At 37.4% G+C, this 20,461-nt stretch overlaps 1 protein-coding gene across 1 annotated transcript; it reads right to left on the bottom strand.

Annotated features, from left to right (window-relative positions):
• Positions 1–370: 370 nt before the first annotated feature.
• On the bottom strand, positions 371–19,575 carry LOC137396783 (uncharacterized). The gene is made up of 20 exons (XM_068083092.1): positions 19,473–19,575; positions 18,922–19,113; positions 16,102–16,192; positions 15,779–15,908; positions 15,515–15,656; positions 14,730–14,938; positions 13,630–13,788; positions 12,913–13,083; positions 11,199–11,325; positions 9,567–9,683; positions 7,636–7,755; positions 6,475–6,602; positions 5,951–6,074; positions 4,386–4,478; positions 3,411–3,593; positions 2,622–2,846; positions 2,064–2,204; positions 1,594–1,779; positions 953–1,071; positions 371–782 (listed from the first exon to the last, which is right to left on the bottom strand). Exons 1-20 carry the CDS (start codon positions 19,489–19,491, stop codon positions 699–701), a joined length of 2,760 nt encoding a protein of 919 aa, XP_067939193.1. The 5' UTR covers positions 19,492–19,575; the 3' UTR covers positions 371–698.
• Positions 19,576–20,461: the final 886 nt, after the last annotated feature.

Below are 20,461 nucleotides of genomic sequence, written 5' to 3'. Positions count from 1 at the left end.
GTCTGTATCAGCTGTTGTTGATATAACATAACTGTGTATGTGTCTGTCAGTTGTTGTTGATATAACTGAACTGTGCATATGTCTGTATCAGTTGCTGATATAACATAACTGTGTATAGGTCTGTATTACTTGTTGATATAATATAACTGTGTATATGTCTGTATCAGTTGCTGATATAACATAACTGTGTATATGTCTGTATTAGTTGTTGATATAACATAACTGTGTATGTGTCTGTATCAGCTGTTGACATAACTGAACTGTGTATGTGTCTGTATTAGCTGTTGATATAACTGAACTGTGTATGTGTCTGTATTAGTTGTTGTTAATATAACTGAACTGTGTATGTGTCTCTATTAGTTGTTGATACAACTGAACTGTGTATGTGTCTGTATCAGTTGTTGTTGATATATCTGAGTTTAGTATGTTTCTGTAATAAATTGTATAGATTCGTGTATAGATTGTATAGTGTGACTGAGTATGTGTCTGTATTAGTTGATGTTAATATAACTGAGCTGAGCATATGTCTGTAATAGTGAACAAAATATTCCAAGAATAAAATATAAGCAGAAAAAAACTTCAGTTGGTCGTCGCGAACTGTAAACTGTATAAAACTATACATAAATAAGCCTCCTATATGGTCACAATCATATATATTAATTATGGGTCTTCATTAACTCTTTCTATGATCCACAGAATTAGGATTCATCAAACTGGAATGTTGTTGTGTCATTTGAAGCTACATTGTATGTCTTGTGAGTATATCCAGGTAGCTCCCTTTCCTACAACCATAAAAAACAAAGATGGCTATTATTAGAGAAGTTCCTAGTAGTATTCATATGCATTGAGGTAATAGGTGTTGTTGTACAGTCTATATAAACACGGCAGTAAACAGAATTAACGATTTTACTACCTAATTTACTAGCTGCCCGTGCATAAAAATACATTTTACCTGCTGAGCAAAAAAGTAGCTCTCAGCATACTCTGACTTGGGGTCATGTGCGGAACGCCAGCTGTTATAAAATGTAGGATTAGTGGGTCCATATTCGAGACGAGGAGGTGTGGTTTCACCTGAAAAAAATACAGCGGTAAACTGAAACAAAAATGATAATTACATTGAGTGATGGGGTTGATGAGATTCCTGAGAAGATGAGACTTTATTTAATGCTTATAACAAAGCCAGTGAGCCCATGGTATATACCTCTTCTAGCTATAGCATACTTATAAGCTCACAGTACATAGCTTCTCTAGCTATAGCACACCTCTGAGCCCATGGTTTGTATTTTCTCTAGCTATAGTACACCTCTGAGCCCATGGTACATATCTTCTCTAGCTATAGCACACCTCTGAGCCCATGGTAAATACCTTCTCTAGCTATATCACACCTCTGAGCCCATGGTAAATACCTTCTCTAGCTATAGCACACCTCTGAGCCCATGGTAAATATCTTCTCTAGCTATAGCACACCTCTGAGCCCATGGTAAATACCTTCTCTAGCCATATCACACCTCTGAGCTCATGGTACATACCTCCTCTAGCTATAGCACACAGCTGAGCTTAATCTACTAAAAAAGCTTTATCCATAGGGCTAACCTTCTGTAAGCTGCTGATGCTCTGGGTTTCTATTTCTGCCATAGCGAGTGCAGCAGATCAGGCCGACAACAATGGCGACAAGCAGCAGGACACCACCAATGACTATCAGAGCAATTGACCAATCAGACAGCTGAGTTATTGGAACAGGAGTGACAGTGTTGTTCTGGCAGTTGGTGAAACCATCTCCTGAAAAGGTTTGATTATTGTAAAAAAGAGAAAATGCAAGCTAAACTATTTATACCGCTACAGATCATAAACAGCTACACTATATGAATGAGCAAACTCTAAACCTTTCTGGCGCCCATACAGCTCATGAAAGCTCCGATTCCTTTCATCTGCCACTGTTGCAACTGCAAACTACCAACATGCATAGCCAGGGTTGCAACTGCAAACTACCATCCTGCATAGCCAGGGTTGCAACTGCAAACTACCAACCTGTATAGCCAGGGTTACAAGTGCAAACTACCAACCTGCATAGTCAGGGTTGCAACTGCAAGCATAAAGTCCAGGACTATTGTAACAAGTAGCCAACTCATGACAACCATCCATAAGGAGGTCATTAGAATTTGAGCACTCGTCTATATCCTGCACCAGTTCAGAAGTTATCTTCCCTGAAAAATAAGGGCACAATAAATTGGTGATTCCTGGAGAAAATCAAACTGGAATCCAATTAGAAACTATTGGGTAAAGAACCCCCTAACATTTGAAAGAATGTGGGCTCTGTTAAACCTGAGGCTACACTTAGCTATAAAGTCTGGCTACAACAATGTCAGGCGAACCCTATGTCAACACAGCAGCAGCAAGTTTATTTATGCCAAGGCAACAAGTGTCCAACTGCTTGGTCAGCTCATGCAGAATCAACCCACAAACTATCACCTGCTAAGTCACTCCAGCTAAGGGTCATATACAAGTTAGCCAACCAGTTATTGTGTTACTTGAGAACGACGATAAAAACTTTCTAATCTTTTTAATTTTGTAATTATGGTAGAAATTATAATTTTGGTCTATCGCAGTAGAGAGCTTCTTACCGTTGTATGCTGCCAGCTCATTCCTGACACTGCTGACGGTGACAATATTATCAACATAGTTGATGGAGCCATCTATGATAATGTGAGCAGTCACTTTAAATAGAACGTTAGTGCAGACAAAGTCATCGACGTAGCAAGCGTAAAGGGATAGAAGGGCATCACCAAGGGTTGAGCATATGAGTGATTCCATATCAGTGAAAGCCACAGATGTGGGAGAGTCCATGCCTGCAAATTTAGCATGATTTTGTCTTGAAATAATGAACTAGGTTAGGGCTGTGTAACACTACTGTCTTCACACCTAAAGAAACATCACAATGACCTACTGGTATAAGGGGTCAGCTGATTATCATTTGAGCACCTGCAGCAGCTTGTAGAGTTGTATGAAAATATGTTAAGTTGTGTAGGAGCGCATAGGACTATTATATGAAGCGATGCCTAGTGCCATGTAGTGACATGTACTGACAAGTAGTGACACATAAACTGTTTGGTGACACGTAGTGACATATGGTGATGTATCGTGACATAGTGACATGTAACATCGCGTAAGGCGGTCATGTGAGCTCATTGGATGCCCAAAACAGAACTAGAAATCAGTTTAAAGCTGCAGAGCCAAACGTTTTGCAAGATTGAATGATACAGATTTTTCACTTTAACTTTGACTAAATTTGTGCTAAACATTTACCTTTCTAGTTATATGTAATTAATAAAAAATGCAAAAATTAAAAACGTTGTTTTATATGATTAACAACCATTGATGGATTGCAGGTGACAGCCCTTATTTATACTGACCATTGAAGCAGGTGTGTAGTGTATTTCCTGTATAGTTGATAGTCAGTTGTAGCTGATAAAGATATTGGTAACCAGGTGGGACAGACCTAACGAATGATCTGGCTCCAATAATTGGGTCAATTTTGAACTGACACGTGAAACCATCACCAAACATGTCTGAAGGACAGCTGCAAGTGTAGAGCCCTGTAAAATGCATTTCCTCAACTTAGTGGGTTATATACAGTTAAATTAGATGATTGATAAGTTCCCATACAGCGATACCATAGCGACACACCACCCATGATACCATAGCGACACACCACCCATGATACCATAGCGACACACCACCCATGATACCATAGCGACACACCACCCTATGGCGCTGCAATGTCATTTGGAGACAGCCATGTCACCCTCAATCTGTCATGATGCAGTGTCACTGTTTGGAAGCTAAACACCCATGTGATACGCCATCTTTGTGTCATGGAAACTGCCTTAGTGACCAACTGCGTTGCACTTGTGAATGCGCCTAGGTCATGTTTTCCTGCTGCTTCAAATGTAGTGATATATACATGTATGTACAACCTTGAAAAAAGGCATCGCGCAACCATTTCTCTACCGTAGCTTCCTATAGAAACAAGATGTGCTTGTCGACCCAGCGTAGTGCCTCGGCACTGGTGCACCCAGGTGTAACTACACTATCACTGTATGGAGGGAAACTTAGTATAAATTTGTGCTAATATAGTAAATTATTGTTATATAAACCATACCATTGTTCCTCATGAACTGAAAGTCAAGTTCCACCAGCTCCACCACCGAACCAGATTAATGGTTCTTGGTTGTGTTCAATCAACCAATCAGAAGACTGATCGATGTAAAGAAGTTTGAACAATGCATTTGAATACAGCCGCATGGCTTTGTCAAAAAAATAAAATTTTGTTGGTTCAATATCCTTCACTGAAAGTCAAGATGATAGATACAAGAGTCAATGCCAACCTTCACTATTGGTGCATTCAGCACGGCTACTGCAGCCATCAGCAAGCAGAGTGTTCGGTGGGCTGCATTCATCTACATCTCTGATCAGAACGTCTGCAATTAAAACATTAACTTTCTGATAGACTTTCACTGTAAAGGTTTGTTACTCTGAGAAGGTCAAGTAAGGTGAATCTTACTTGGCAACATATTAGCTTTGATCATAGTTTGTAGCATTTTGAACAATTTGTCAGATTCCTAAACATATAGAAAGTTAGAGCAAATAACTGGAGAAAAGAGAGCTGTGTTAGATTCTATAAACTGTATCTTCTTCCACTATTTTCTATTTCTATATCCTTATATTCTATACTAGCGAAATGTCTAGTGTTGCATGGGTATTAAAAATCAGCTTATAAACAGTGACAGGTGATGCAGTTGCCTGCCACTTGCCATTAGCCTGGCACATTGCCTATGGCTAATTTGAGCGAGCTTGCTAATAAGGGCTAACTACTTGCTCTCACAGGAGAGGAAGCATAACATTATGTTGCGCCGTAAAGGAGAGCACTAGCATATTTTCACCCAAATAGCGACATAAATCGCCCAATGAATTAATTAATTTTGCTAGCTTAATTAGTAAGATACTTGTCTGGCGAATGGGAGGTTCCGAGTTCAACTTTTCTTTGATATGGATTCTTCATTTTAATAGCTACTGCTGAACGAACCGAAGAACACACACAATTTGAGATTAATATATATAGATACATACTGTACATCCCCTCTTTGTCTATTGTCTACCCTTACATTCTATGTAATGTACATACTCTCCTCTTTTGTCTATCCTTATATATACATGTATATAGATAGCTGTGCTACCCGGCGTTGCCCGGGTAATAGAAAAGTCTTTGAACAGAAAATTGATTTGTATGTTAACATATAACAACATTTGCCATTCTAACTTTTAAACTACATATCATGAGAAAAGTGTTTTGTCTTATAAACAATGAGAAGTAGTGAGAGTTGCTCGCTATTAGCCTGCGCTATCAGCCAGTACGTATAATAATTTGAGCGAACAACTTCTTGTGACGTTATACTATGACCCGCGTCGTACGCAAAGCAGTTAGGTATTTGCTCTCATATAACGACTTATATTGGCAAGCTAGCAATCTGATTTCTGTAGTCTGGTGGGTAGGGTATCAGACTAACAAATGCAGGGTCTGAGATCGAATCTTCCTCAGTACGGAATCTTTGTTCCAAGATTTTAAGATCTATAGCCGGACAATCAAACTTATGAATAAACTGTCGTAGGTAATATAATGTTTATAAGCTGTTTTTATTACCTGTGCAACTGCAGGGCATTTAGCTAAAATTCTATATACTCTACATACCTCTCTATCTATTGTTTTTTGTCTATAAACTCTACATACTCTCTTCATCTATTGTCTAAAAACTCTGCATACCCTCTTCATCTATGGTCTATAAACTCTACATACCCTCTTCATCTATTGTCTATAAACTCTACGTACCCTCTTCATCTATGGTCTATAAACTCTGCATAGCCTCTGCATCTATGGTCTATAAACTCTACATACCCTCTGCATCTATTGTCCCATCCTCAGTCAGCTCACTTGTCAATTTGCTGGCCCCAAAGTCAAGGTTCTCATAGTTCATGCTTCGATCGACCAGAATGTAAAGAGTGTAGAACAACGCCTCATCCTACCAGGTAAACAATGTAAAGGGTGTAGAACAACGCCTCATCCTGCCAGGTAAGCAGTTGTCGACTCCATATAGTGACAAACATGTAGAAGCAGCTAATCTGAGTTTGAGCTAACTGATTATACCTTGGTGTCCCCTGTGTATTTCTAGCATGTGGGAAATGCAAGATGTTATGGGGAGTTTTTTTTAGCTGTGAATGAATTCGAAGTTTGTTGAACTTTTCAAAGCGGGTGCGATGAGCTAGGGAAGGTGGTTTACAAATTCCACAAAAACAGTACTTTTTCTTGTTTTGTAACAACCTCATTACCTTTAAAGCGCATATGAGAATTGTTTTCAGTCTTTTCTCTGTTTTTATTCCCACAAACCAAACGAAAAAGAAAGAAAACACTAGGGTGGTTACCGTGGAGCAGTCAGCCCTCTCCAAATAGCAATGGGTCATTGACCAGAGCCTTTCTGACATGTCTAGGCAGAGCTCCTCTTCCTTACGCCTGAACTGCAAGCTGTCCCGGTCCATCATCTCACTCTCAACTGCCATCAGAGCGTACACGTACATATTTCTAGGTAAGCATATCTTGCAACAGTTGCTCTTAGGGTAACTTCAATACTTCTTGGCAGCCGCAAAAACAGCATTGAATACTTAAAGGAAACTTTTGTCAATGGAAAAAACATTTTTCCGAAATAAGATTTTCAGATAAAAAACTCTTAAAATGACACTTTTGGACAAAAATTTTCCAAAACCTGATCTTCAAAGGAGAAATCTCTAAAGGAGACATAGTCAGAGAAGACAATTTGTTAAGTTTTCTCAATGAGAACTTAAGAAGGGACTTTTCAGGGACATTTCTAAAGGATATATTTTCAGACAAAATATTTTCAGCGAAAACATTTTTTGATGCGATATTTCAAGAGAAGAAATTGTTAGAGAAGATTCTGACCGTATTTAGGTGAAATATTTTTAGACAGGGTACTTTTAGATAAAAAATTTTCAGAGAAAAGATTTTTAGGAGCCATTTTCAAAGCAAATATCAACAAGAATGACAAAGATGGGTAGAATAGTTTTAGAACGCCATAAAATGATCAACAACGATAAACAAGTAGTTAGAGCTCACTAGATACACAGAGAGGATAACTCACTAGATACTAATATACAGAGAGGATAACTCACTAGATACTAATATACAGAGAGGATAACTCACTAGATACTAATATACAGAGAGGATAACTCAATAGATACTAATATACAGAGAGGATAACTCACTAGATACTAATACACAGAGAGGATAACTCACTAGATACTAATATACAGAGAGGATAACTCATTAGATACTAATATACAAAGAGGATAACTCACTAGACACTAATATACAGAGAGGATAACTCACTAGATACTAATATACAGAGAGGATAACTCACTAGATACTAATACACAGAGCTGAACATAATTTTCAGTCTTTTGAAATAATGCAGCTAAGTTTGATAGAACTTCAATAATATTTGTCTTTAAATGTCAAAAGTTAGATCTGTAATAAAAAGTCTAAAGTTAACACAAGAGAACATTACATACCTTGCTGGCAGACCTCAGCCACCGTCCAAGATACGCTGAAAAGGGTTATGTCACCAGGTGGAACAGGCCGGATAAAAAGCTGCCTTCCAATTCTGGCAGAAACTCTGTTGATCTGTCGTTCTGTAGCAAGAGATTGTAACTGATACGAAAGAAGACACATCAAAACTAGTATCTCAGTCAAAGCTATAGATAACTCCACGTTGTACAATAAATGTCAGAATTTTGGAAAGTAAATTCAAATATTAAATAATAGTGTTTATAAAACGTAGATATGGGAGCTCATTTTTGTTCTGGTCAGTGGCTGTCTCTGATTGGACTAACTGGACTATGGGCTGTCTCTGATTGGACTAGCTGGACTATGGGCTGTCTCTGATTGGACTAGCTGGACTATGGGCTGTCTCTGATTGGACTAGCTGGACTATGGGCTGTCTCTGATTGGACTAGCTGGACTATGGGCTGTCTCTGATTGGAATAGCTGGACTATGGGCTGTCTCTGATTGAACTAGCTGGACTATGGGCTGTCTCTGATTGGACTAGCTAGACTATGGGCTGTCTCTGATTGGACTAGCTGGACTATGGGCTGTCTCTGATTGGACTAGCTAGACTATGGGCTGTCTCTGATTGGACTAGCTAGACTATGGGCTGTCTCTGATTGGACTAGCTGGACTATGGGCTGTCTCTGATTGGACTAGCTAGACTATGGGCTGTCTCTTATTGGACTAGCTAGACTATGGGCTGTCTCTGATTGGACTAGCTGGACTATGGGCTGTCTCTGATTGGACTAGCTGGACTATGCTGTTTTTATCTATATAAATGCATCATGTTAATAAAGAAAGTTTTAAGGACACGGATTCTGTAGCATTACGAATGTTTCTGGCGTATCTCCAAATCTGTTAGAGAATTAGACAATGAGAGTGTTAAATACCAATATGCGTTCAAACTTCATCACTAATACCCTATATATATGCACGTGTCACTTATAACAATACGCTCGGCTCACTCATTGCTACTATCATGGTGGTCTCAAGTGCGCTATATACCACGGCAATATTACGAAGAGTATTGGTGGCTGCTGCCATGGTGGTCTCAAACAGGCACGTATTCCTTGGGCCGGCTGGCCGGCTGAGCCGCCCCAACTTTTTAGGAATTTTCCGCGGCTAAGTAGAGTCAAACTCGGATAACTCGCCCTCGAATAACTCGCCCTCGGATAACTCGCCCTCGGATAAAATGTAACATTTCATCTCGAACACAATGTTAACTCAAACAGATTTGTTTGGTTCGTTCCCACGCAATGATAAATTGCTTCAGATAACTCGACCTCAACATCATTTACTCGAACAGTTATTTGCCCAACGGCTGTGGAGACGGTTTTTACCGCTGTAGAATGTCACTTTATTCCAAGCCATAGAGACAAACATCAACTTTTAGTAGTTCTAAGGCGTCATTATTATCATCAGCGGCAAAATATTCTTATTAACAACTTTTATAAAGGTTTGCAAAATGTCAAGTTTTACCAAACATCCGCTTGGCCATGGCCCATCGAAAGCGTGGAAATCTCCGGATGAACTTAAAATAAAATTGGCAAAATTGATCCTGGTTAAAACGCTCAAAAGAAAATGATGTCCTTTTTCTGAGCGTTTTAACTGCGGTCAAGTTTTGCCTATTTAAATCTAAAAACGTCCCAGCAGTCACATCACCTAAAACAAATCTCAAAAAATAGAAAAATGTTGATACTTTCCGATAAATTTTTTAAAACTTCACATGAGAGGCCCTACATGAGAGAAACCTGTTGGGGGCTTACACCGCCCCTCCACAGCCCCAGGTGTTCATAACTAGTGGCTTAACATTAGCCGCCACAACTTGCAACCAGTGAATACAGGCCTGGTCTCAAATGAGCTACATATCACCGCAATGTTAGATAGATGTCTTACCCGTTGTTACCATCATAGTCGTCTCTGGCAAACTCGTAGCAGCAGGAGTTGTTCGGGAGCTGGCACACTTTTCACAACAAGTTTCACCATTTCTTTCACATTCATCAACACTTATTTCTGCAAGAAATCAAAGTTCGATTGCCCTATCTAAATACTCTCGACTCTGGTACCTCTCTAACCTCTTACTATCTAAATACTCTCGACTCTGTTACCTTCCGACCTTTTCACTTTCTACGGTCAAGTAGATAGTAAAAAGGGCAAGTAGCTTTGACCATATTAAGACTGATTGTCTCTCACTATGTAAATGTCTCTGAAATTACAACCCTCACCATATGAACATGTTCATGAGCTTTTAGGGTCATACAATTATTGAATGAAAAGCAAATTCGTATATTTCTCAAATACTGGCATCCTTTACCAGCCTCTGATGCTCCTGCTATTTGCTACTATTACTGGTACAGTTGTTGCTACTGGTGACCCTAATTAACACTTACCACTTACCAGTTGCACACAAAAGAACGATTGACATGTAAAATGCTCCCATGTCAACGAATTGGCCTCACAAGAGGTGTACTTCTTGTGACCTCAGATATTTTGAGACAAGCGTTCGAGCTGCATGGCCTCTCGTAGAATTTGAGTAAATGAGAAATGAGTAAACACTAACAGTATGGTGAAGATGAGACTAACTATATTTTATGTTATTAGAACATTTGTTCACCTTTTGACCCTTGGTTAGAATACAAAAGGTCATTATAGGTCAACTTCCCCGTAGGACAATGCCTCTGGTAAGATTTCCTCTTATTAAATAATAAAAAATATTAATTATTTGTTTACCAATAGTCACTAGGCCGGAATCCGGACACCCGAGAGTCACCATCATGAAGTTCTTCAAAAGTGAACTCGATAAAATGAAGCTTATTTATAAAGGTTACATGTTTGTGAAACAAAAAGTGCTCGCCCCTACCCCTCTCTTAAATAATAAAATTCGAAAATGGCAATGTTTTATTTAATAAATATATTAAAGCAATATTTTAATGCAATAAAAATCTTAACAAGCCAAAAGCCTAATAAATTATTGTTTTCAGAGTTATAACAGCATTAAACAATACCGTTATGTACTGAAGCTGTAAACTGTATGATATATATCTCAAAAAAGCTAATATGGTGGCTTCCAAAGTCTTTTGCGACGCATGCTATTCTGGAATGCGAATCTTGGTGACACTTTTATTGTCTGGATACCTTTGTAGGGACTATTGGTAAATAAAAAGTATTATAACTTTTCTATTTGTTTTAAAATATTATTGCACTTTGAACATAAAAATAAAAACCAAATTTTAAACTAATTATTTTACAAGAGGGCAATTTCACCAAGGCAGTTGTCTGGATACTCAAAAGGTCTGACCTTTATACCAAAAGGTCAGACCTTCACATCTATAGCTTGAGAACCATTAAGTGCAAGTAAAGTGCTGCTTTTGACTTGAGATGAACTCTTTCTTCGTTAGAAAAAGCTTACGGCTTTACCCAGCTAACATGCTAAGAAGACTGTATGGAACTTGTAGATACAAGAAATACAGTTTATTTGTCTGCATGGCAGTAAAAGTACTTGGCCATAATCTAATGTAAGACTGTTACCTTGGCAGAACTCTGCCTTGTCTCCATATTTGCAGTCATCTGGCAGATTGGGTTTGACATTCTGCGTACACTGGACGCAGCAGCCTTCCTCTCTTACTGGTGAGTAACAGTCAAATGGATTCATCACCTGTACAATGAGCACATTTGGAAAAACCGATCGATAAACTTGTTAGACTTCAGATTAATTAAGCAATTTTTTCACTCAAAAATGGAGTCTGCAACTCGAGATGAATAGATACATCGATGACAAGAGCAAGTTGACTACCCAAGTTTGCAAGACGTGGTCTGTGACCTTGTGACCCTTTACCATTTAAATACCGTTCACTCTGTTATCTTCTGGCGTCTTACTATTTAAATACACTAGCAAAGTTGAATGGCTTCATAAACAATTTCAAACACGAAGCGCAACTTGGGGTGCCAAATGAACCGTTCATTGTCGAGTTAGTGAAACTGAAGCAGTAAGCTACTTAGCACATTGTAAACATGTCCAGTTTGGTTTATTTTTATTGTCTACATTCAGAGTAGTAAACAATCGGGTTTAGTGAAACGCGTGAAAAATTGCGTGACGCTGCGTCAAGGCTAAAATCATGCCAGGTCGTCATAAAATTGCTCCCAATGGCTTACCAGATGCATTTTAAGTAATATCTCTAATAATAATAATAATAAGTTTTTTTCCAGCATATGTGAATATGACTCCTGACAATTTTAGCTAGTTCTAATACATTTTGGACCAATTTTTTAGTTTGAGAAAGACCTCAACAATCTCACCAATCAGATCACCTCAACAATCTCACCAGTCAGATCACCTCAACAATCTCACCAATCAGATCACCTCAACAATCTCACCAATCAGATCAGCTCAACAATCTCACCAGTCAGATCACCTCAACAGTTTTACCAATCAGATCACCTCAACAATCTCACCAGTCAGATCACCTCAACAATCTCACCAGTCAGATCACCTCAACAATCTCACCAGTCAGATCACCTCAACAATCTCACCAATCAGATCACCTCAACAATCTCACCAGTCAGATCACCTCAACAATCTCACCAATCAGATCACCTCAACAATCTCACCAATCAGATCACCTCAACAATCTCACCAATCAGATCACCTCAACAATCTCACCAATCAGATCACCTCAATAATCTCACCAATCAGATCACCTCAACAATCTCACCAATCAGATCACCTCAACAATCTCACCAATCAGATCACCTCAACAATCTCACCAATCAGATCACCTCAACAATCTCACCAGTCAGATCACCTCAACATAAAAACAAATGCAAATTACGGAAAAATATCGATACTTTCAATAAAATCTATTACAATTTTGTACAAGTTTAATTTTTGAATGTTTATGTATGTCTTTGTATTTGTACTCTGTATTCCAACGCATTTTTGTGCTCTAAAAATATATTTAACAAAATTGTATAAAAGCTCATGGTGGTGATTCATATGTTTGCTACAATTTACAGCACAAACTAGATTTTTGTAAGCAATAAAGGATGAGTTATGTGCCTCATCCACTGCAAGCCCAGTTTAGATTGCCATGACAGGCAGCTTTAAATGTGGTCATGACAGTCAACAAAGCAAGCATTTTCATCTGCAGTGACTCTCACAAAAAACCTGACTATCAGAAGATAGACAATCACGAGTGGGGAAGCATTTCGAAGGCTTCATTTATATAATATAGGTGTTGCTTACTATGAGATGGCAGTTTTCAAGACTGTTGCCTGAAGGACACTGAGCTGGAAGGGTTGTAGTAGGAATTGTAGTTGTGAAGTAGGGAGCACACCTTGCACAACATGTTTCTCTATTCTGAGTGCACCAATCATAATCAACGTCATCAGTGGAGGTCGTCAGACAGTACGAGGCCTAAATATAACATAGATACACTAGACTAGGTCAAAAGGCTATATTTTTGAAATAAGTTATTATATTTTACCAAAACCAGTTTAGCACTTTAGATTCACTGTTTCCATGTTTCGAATAAGTTTGGAGTTGCACGCTGCCGACAAATTTGCACCCTATCGTTTCAATGATTTGGAGTTGCACTATCTAGATCTTTCCAAGATTTGTGATGTATTCATTAAAACAAAGCTTGTTACAGTAAACTCGCTGTTAGGTTACAGTCACTTTTAAATTCATGCGTAGTCACCTAGTTTCACTGAAAAAAATAATTATTTCATCATCCTCCTATGATCAACCCATCCTTGGCAGGTAAATGTTAATGTAAGGTAAAAAGTCAAGCGGGAGCAGTAGTGAACAATAGAAAGTTTCCGTAGCAGAGATTCGCACGGTTGCATGCTCAAATTTTTTACCTCTATTGGGGAGAGCTTAGCTGAGTATTATATATTCAAATCCATCAGCAGTGAGCACTTTTATGACAGTATTCAGTAGAACAGTAGCTTCATTGCATACCTTGTCACCATATCGACAGCTGTATGGCAAATCATCTCTCCACGCTTCATAGCAGGTCCTGCAGCAAACTTCAGCCACAGAAGTGTCATAGCAGCTTCCTGTATTTTCAGTCATTTTAGTGCAGTTGGTTGCTATGTCTCCCACTGGACATGCCTCATTCTATTACAAATAACACAAACAAGTGTGCAAAGTCCTTTTGATAAACAATACCTTGTCCGTCTAACACAATACCTTGTCTGTCCAACGCAATACCTTGTCTGTCCAACACAATACCTTGTCTGTCCAACACAATACCTTGTCTGTCAAAGACAATACCTTGTTTGTCCAAGACAATACCTTGTCTGTCCAAGACAATACCTTGTCTGTCCAAGACAATACCTTGTCCATCTAACACAATACCTTGTCCGTCTATTACAATACCTTGTCCGTCTAATACAATACCTTGTCTGTCTAATACAATATCTTGTCTGTCTAACACAATACTTTGTCTGTCCAAGACAATACCTGGTCTGTCTAACACGATACCTTGTTTATTTAGCACAACGCCTTGTCTGTCCAAGACAATACCTTGTCTGTCTAACACAATACCTTGTCTGTCTAACACAATACCTTGTCTGTCTAACACAAACCTTGTCAATCTAATACAGTAACAATCTAATACAGTAACAATTTAATGCAGTGTCTAATACCTCACCTTGTCTATCTAGCACAATGCCTTGTGTATCCAAGACAATACCTTGTCTGTTTAAAACAATACCTCGTCTGTCTAGCACAATACTTTGTCTGTCAAACAAAGTACCTTGTCCATCTAATACAATACCTTGTCTAACACAATGCCTGTTTGTCTAACACAATACCTTGTCCATCTAGTACCAATACCTTGTCCATCTAGTACCAATACCTTGTCTGTCTAACACAATACTTTGCCTAAGACAATACCCTGTCTGTCTAAGACAATACCTTGTCTATCTAATTTAATGTATTACCAATCCAGTGCATTTTTTTCTTCAACATGTTAAATAAGCTCTTTTAGTAAACCTGACCTCACATTATAACTTGGTAATATTGGTCTGTCAGCACATACGAATGTAAGAACTTACAGGAGGAAGTCTTGTGGTCGTTGTCATTGTAGTAGTCGGAGTCGTAGGCTTTTGGGACGTAGAAGACTGAGTCGTTGTGCTTATAACTATGTAGTCCTTGCAAGTCTCGCAGCACTGCTGACGGCTATCAAAATCGCTGCAGATTCTATCATAGTTCTCATCATTGATGTCACTACACCAAGACACCTTGTCTCCAAATATGCAATCCTCTAAAATGATGCATCTTCATTGAGTGGTAAATAAAACAGACTTGTAAATCTGTGCTAATAATTGTTACTACTGTATCTATGTATACAGCACTTATTCCTACATCTATGTTAACCACAATATTTTGCAGCCGTGTTAACATTAGTAATTTCTACATCCTTGTTAACAACACTCATTCCTACATCTAAGTTAACATTAGTAATTTCTACATTCATGTTAACAATACCTGTTCTTACATCCATGTTAACAGCAGTTATTCCTATAACTATAGTAACTACAAGTATTTTGTATCCTTGTTAACAACACTCATTCCTACATCCATGTTAACAAAAGGTATTTTTTCATCTATATTGAAACAATTATTCTTACATCTAAGTTAACAACAGGTACTTGCGTGTCTGTGCTAACAACGGTCATTCCCACACTTACGGTAACAACAGTCATTCCTACATCTAAGTTAACAACAGGTACCTTTGCGTGTATATAAGGTATGGCAAATACTCTATTTAATTCACAATCTAGTACATTTTGGTTATTACAATCGTTCTGTATGTAGGGCTCTAAAAAGTTTAACTTACCAGGTAGTGTGTAGATAGCAATAGCCTTGCAAGCACTGCAGCACTTGTCTAGAACATCTTGGCTGTAGCAAGCACCTGCTCTTGCCACAGTCTGATAGCAGTTAGATATAAGATTTCCTGCTGTGGCGTTGCAAGAAATGTCCTGAAACAACAAAGTTGGCTGGTCTTTGGTATAATAAGAAATTCTTTAAGACTACATACTGACACACGTTAAAAGTGGATGACACAGGTTTTTGACATCAGCTATTAGAGAACGGCACTAACCAGCAGGTCATAGCAAGTACCACAGCACAATTCGCTAGCCATATTTGAGGCATCGGTGCAATTATCAAAAGTTACTCCTCCACAGGTAGACAACTTGTCTCCATATCTGCATGAGCCTGGTAAGTCTTGCCTGCAACAATCAATATTTGTATAAGTAAACATGCAAAAAATGAAATAAAAAAATTTAAATAATTAACTCAGCTGAGACAAGTGATTTTCTTAAAGAGGTTTCTGAAATGAAATTACTAACCAGCCATCAGGTAGTTTTGAAGTAGTTGTAATATTGGTTTACTAACTAGTTTTATTGGATCTGCAGGTCCTACCTTATTAAGTTGTAGCAGGTGAGGCAGCAAGATGAGTTGACCCCTGAGTTGTAGCAGTTCATAGGGTCAGCTATAACATCATCACAATTTCCTGCAAAACAATAACTATATGTACATGTCGACGCATCTCTGCTATGCGCAAACATGGTTTCAACCATAGAGTAATCTCCCCCCTAGAGTGATAACTGTGCATTCAACAACACGAGCGTTTCCGGTGCCAACAAGGAGCGTTTAGGCCACGCCCCTTTTTTGTGCTAGTCAATCGTAGTAATTGACAGAACGATAACATCAGCCATGAGAATGATCATGAATTTCCACAGTTAAGATAGAAATTATTGCTCATATTAAAGAAATGATGATTATAGTTTATTACTCTAAAATATGCTTATTATTTAAAGCAATTCAATACCTAAATGCCTTGCAAAGTCACTGAATAGATAGTGTTAAGTAAGTGAGTCAATGCAATCAGTTACTCCAATGATATACAGCCCACCACACATGGGGCTGTATATCATTGGTTACTCATAGATAAGATAGATAGTCATACTGGGGTTGTAATACATTGGTGTGATGAGAAGCTAATCGACTGCCATCAACTGAAAGTATTGACATTGTATGGTGATAGAGTGATTCATTGACACCACAGTTCACAAACAGCCCTTGCATGTAATATTAGATTTCAATACATATCAATCAAATACATAGACTAGCTTGAAACAAAGATGTCCACTAGATAGTGGACATCTTTGCTTGATGTAAACAAGCAAAAAGTTTGAAAGTTAGAGTGGCAAATGTTGTTATGTTAGATAAAAATAAATTATACTTAATTGTACTAAATTATAATTATTTAAAAATAACATAGAATTTTTTATTACCTTATTTATTAAATAATTTTTTATTGTAATCATAGCTAAACAGATTATATTTAGCCATTACTTGCTAATTATTTTACATTTACATTTAAACACATTTGGAGTTTCATTTTTCTTCCTAAATAATTTTAACAAAAAACTTCTTTCATGATATAAAATTTAAAAGTTGTAGTTTTTTGAAAAATCTTGAAAACCTTTACGGTTGTTTTTTTTTCCTATTAATTCATTTGAACTGCTTAAAAATATTTTCTCATTATATGAAGTTTAAAAGTTAGAATGGTAAATGTTATATAAAAATAAATTTTCTGTCCAAAGACATTTTTATTACTCGGGCAACTCGGGTAGTACAGCTCATAGTTGATGGCAGTCGACTAGCTTCCCATCACACTAATGTAATACAACCCCAGTATGACTATCTATCTTATCTATGAGTAACTGATTGCATTAACTCATTTACTTAACACCATCTATTCAGTGCCTTTGCAAGTCATGCAGGTATCAGGGATTACGTGTATGTCACAATTTCCATTTCCATAAAATTTCCATATTAATTCCATTTCCATAACATTTCCTTACTTCATTTTTATATTATTTCTATTTCCATAACATTTCCATAATTTATTTCTATATTATTTCCATTTCATAAAATTTCCATAATTTATTTCCATATTAATTCTATGTCCATAACATTTCCTTACTTCATTTTTATATTATTTCCATAACATTTCCATAATTTATTTCCATATCATTTCCATTTCATAAAATTTCCATAATTCATTTCCATATTATTTCCATTTTCATAACATTTCCATAATTCATTTCCATATTATTTCTATTTCCATAACATTTCCCTTCTTCTTTTCCATAGTGTTTCTATATCATTTCCATAATTCATTTCCATATTATTTCTATTTCCATAACATTTCCCTTCTTCTTTTCCATAGTGTTTCTATATCATTTCCATAATTCATTTCCATTTCTATAACATTTCCCTACTTCAATTCTATATTATTTCCATTTCCATAACATTTCCATATTATTTCCATTTCAATAACATTTCCATATTATTTCCATTTCAATAACACTTCCATATTTCTAAAATAAAATTTCCATATTCATTTCCCTAAAATTATGGAAATATTTATGTTTATGGAAACAAGGATATACAGGGGGCTGTATATCATTGGCTGTATATCATTGCTGTACCGGGCTGTGGGGGGGGCTGTATATCATTGATGGAAATGGATATGAAAAAGTAAACATTTCCATAATATGTTTAGTGATCCTGGTAGGAATTGAATTGCTTTAAATAATAAGCATATATTAGAGTAATAAACTATAATCATCATTTTTTTAATATGAGCATTAATTACTATCTTAATTGGAAATTCATGCTCCTTGTTTAACCCTTCTCATGGCTGATGTTATTGATCTAGTCAATCACAACGACTGACTAGCACAAAAAAGAGGCGTGGCTTAAACGCTCCTTGTTGGCACCGGAAACGCTCGTGTAGTTATCACTCTAGGGGGAGATAACTCTATGGTTTCAACCAATCTGAACCAGTTTAAACTAGTTTAAACCAGTTTAAACTAGTTTGTAGCTTCTAGCTAGCCTAGTTAGCAAGATCGATCAACTGCAGCATCTGAGGATGAGTTTAGTTTGCTTCTGAAAACCTTAGCAGTTAATTGCTCAGTGCTTGGAAAATGATATGAAACATGTAACATTTGCAATAAGCATTAAACACCAATAAAAACCACATAAGATTAGCATTAAACAGTTTCATTTGTTTTATACTTTCAATTAAGCAATGTTTTTATTTTTCTCCTTTTGAAATACTGTGAGTTGAGGAGCACTGGTTTCTATTTTTCTAGAAATAACCATGAGATCATTTGTTGGGTATCATCAGTCAATAGGAAAGGTTAATTGTAATAAGTAAATGGTACTTACTGAGATCTTCACAGCCAGCAGGTTTAAACACAGTTGTCGTTAGCATTGTTGTGGTACGACTGGTAGTGCTTGTGCTTGTACTAGGAGACTGGCAGTCATCGCAACAGGAAGCGCAGCAGACGTTGTCTCCATAAGAATTACAGATGAGAGACGAGGAGTCGCAGAAGTCTACCTTGTCTCCATACTGGCAGCCTGAAAATTATTTTTAGGTAACAGATGATTGGTAGTTGATTAATAAATAACTGCCGGATGACTGATAGATGACTGACAGGTGACTGATAGATGACTGACAGGTGACTGATAGATGATTGGCAGATGACTGGCAGATGACTAACACATGATTGACAGATGACTAACAAATGATTGACAGATGACTAACAAATGATTGACATATGATTGCCAAATGATTGACAGATGATTGCCAAATGATTGACAGATGATTGCCAAATGACTGACAGAGGACTGACAGACGACATGACTTGTAGTGAAAAATCTATGTAGGTATACAAATACAAATATGAGGAACTAAAAAAAGAATGTGACAAACTGACCTGAAGGCAAATAGTCCATCCGCACGCTGTTACAGGTCTGGCAGCAGGGACTGTAGTAGTCACTGCTGTAGCAGAGAGATGGCGAAATTGCGATCGGAGAACAGTCAAAGTTGATATCATCTTCACCAGTACATGGCTGCGCCGTAGGATCAACATCATAATCTCCACAGAGTTCGCAACATGTCGAGTTGTTTATGGTTTCAGAACCACAGGCCAACTTGTCATAATCAGAGCAGAGCTCAGCCTGAATAAGCAAAGCTCTTGTTGCAGTTACATTTACATCTAAGTTAGCTGATAATATAAGCTTTTGCTCATTACTCATCATACTCATTTACTCACAAACTGCCCATTAAAGAGGAGCTTACACAGAATTTTAGTAGATTTTATCAGAATGTACCAGAAAGTGTTTTTCTATCATTTACAATTGTTTTTGATGTTCGATGTTTCAAGGTTAAAATCGGCAAAACTTGATCACTATTAAAATGGTCAGACGCAAGCGAAAGTGCTATGATGCCACAAAGAGACTGACAGAATAGAGAAGCATAACGCTGCAACCTGAACACAATGTCTGATTATCAACAACAATAGAGACAGGCAGCCATGATACTAGTGACGCTAGTTTGACACGAATTTTTATTTTGACCATTTTAATTGTGATGCAGTTTTGTCGAGATTATTCTTAAAAAATCCTGGTAGTCAGCTCACCTCAAAACACCACAACTTATCGGAAATTTTAGAAAAATACTGATACTTTCTGATAAAATCTACTTAAATTTTGTGGATAAGTTCATGTTTACCAATATTTACAAGTGTTACAATACAATACTGCACTCATTAACAATACAGGCCGTCGTCGACTTACACCATATGCCACTTGTGTCGACTTACACCATATGCCACTTGTGTCGACTTACACCAGATGCCCCTTGTGTCGACTTACACCATATGCCACTTGTGTCTGAACAACTTTAAAATCTTCTTTAAATTTG

This window comes from Watersipora subatra, chromosome 5 (assembly GCF_963576615.1).
Source record: "Watersipora subatra chromosome 5, tzWatSuba1.1, whole genome shotgun sequence".
Classification (NCBI taxonomy): Eukaryota; Metazoa; Bryozoa; class Gymnolaemata; order Cheilostomatida; family Watersiporidae; genus Watersipora; species Watersipora subatra.
This window is presented reverse-complemented; position numbering and strand designations above follow the sequence as displayed.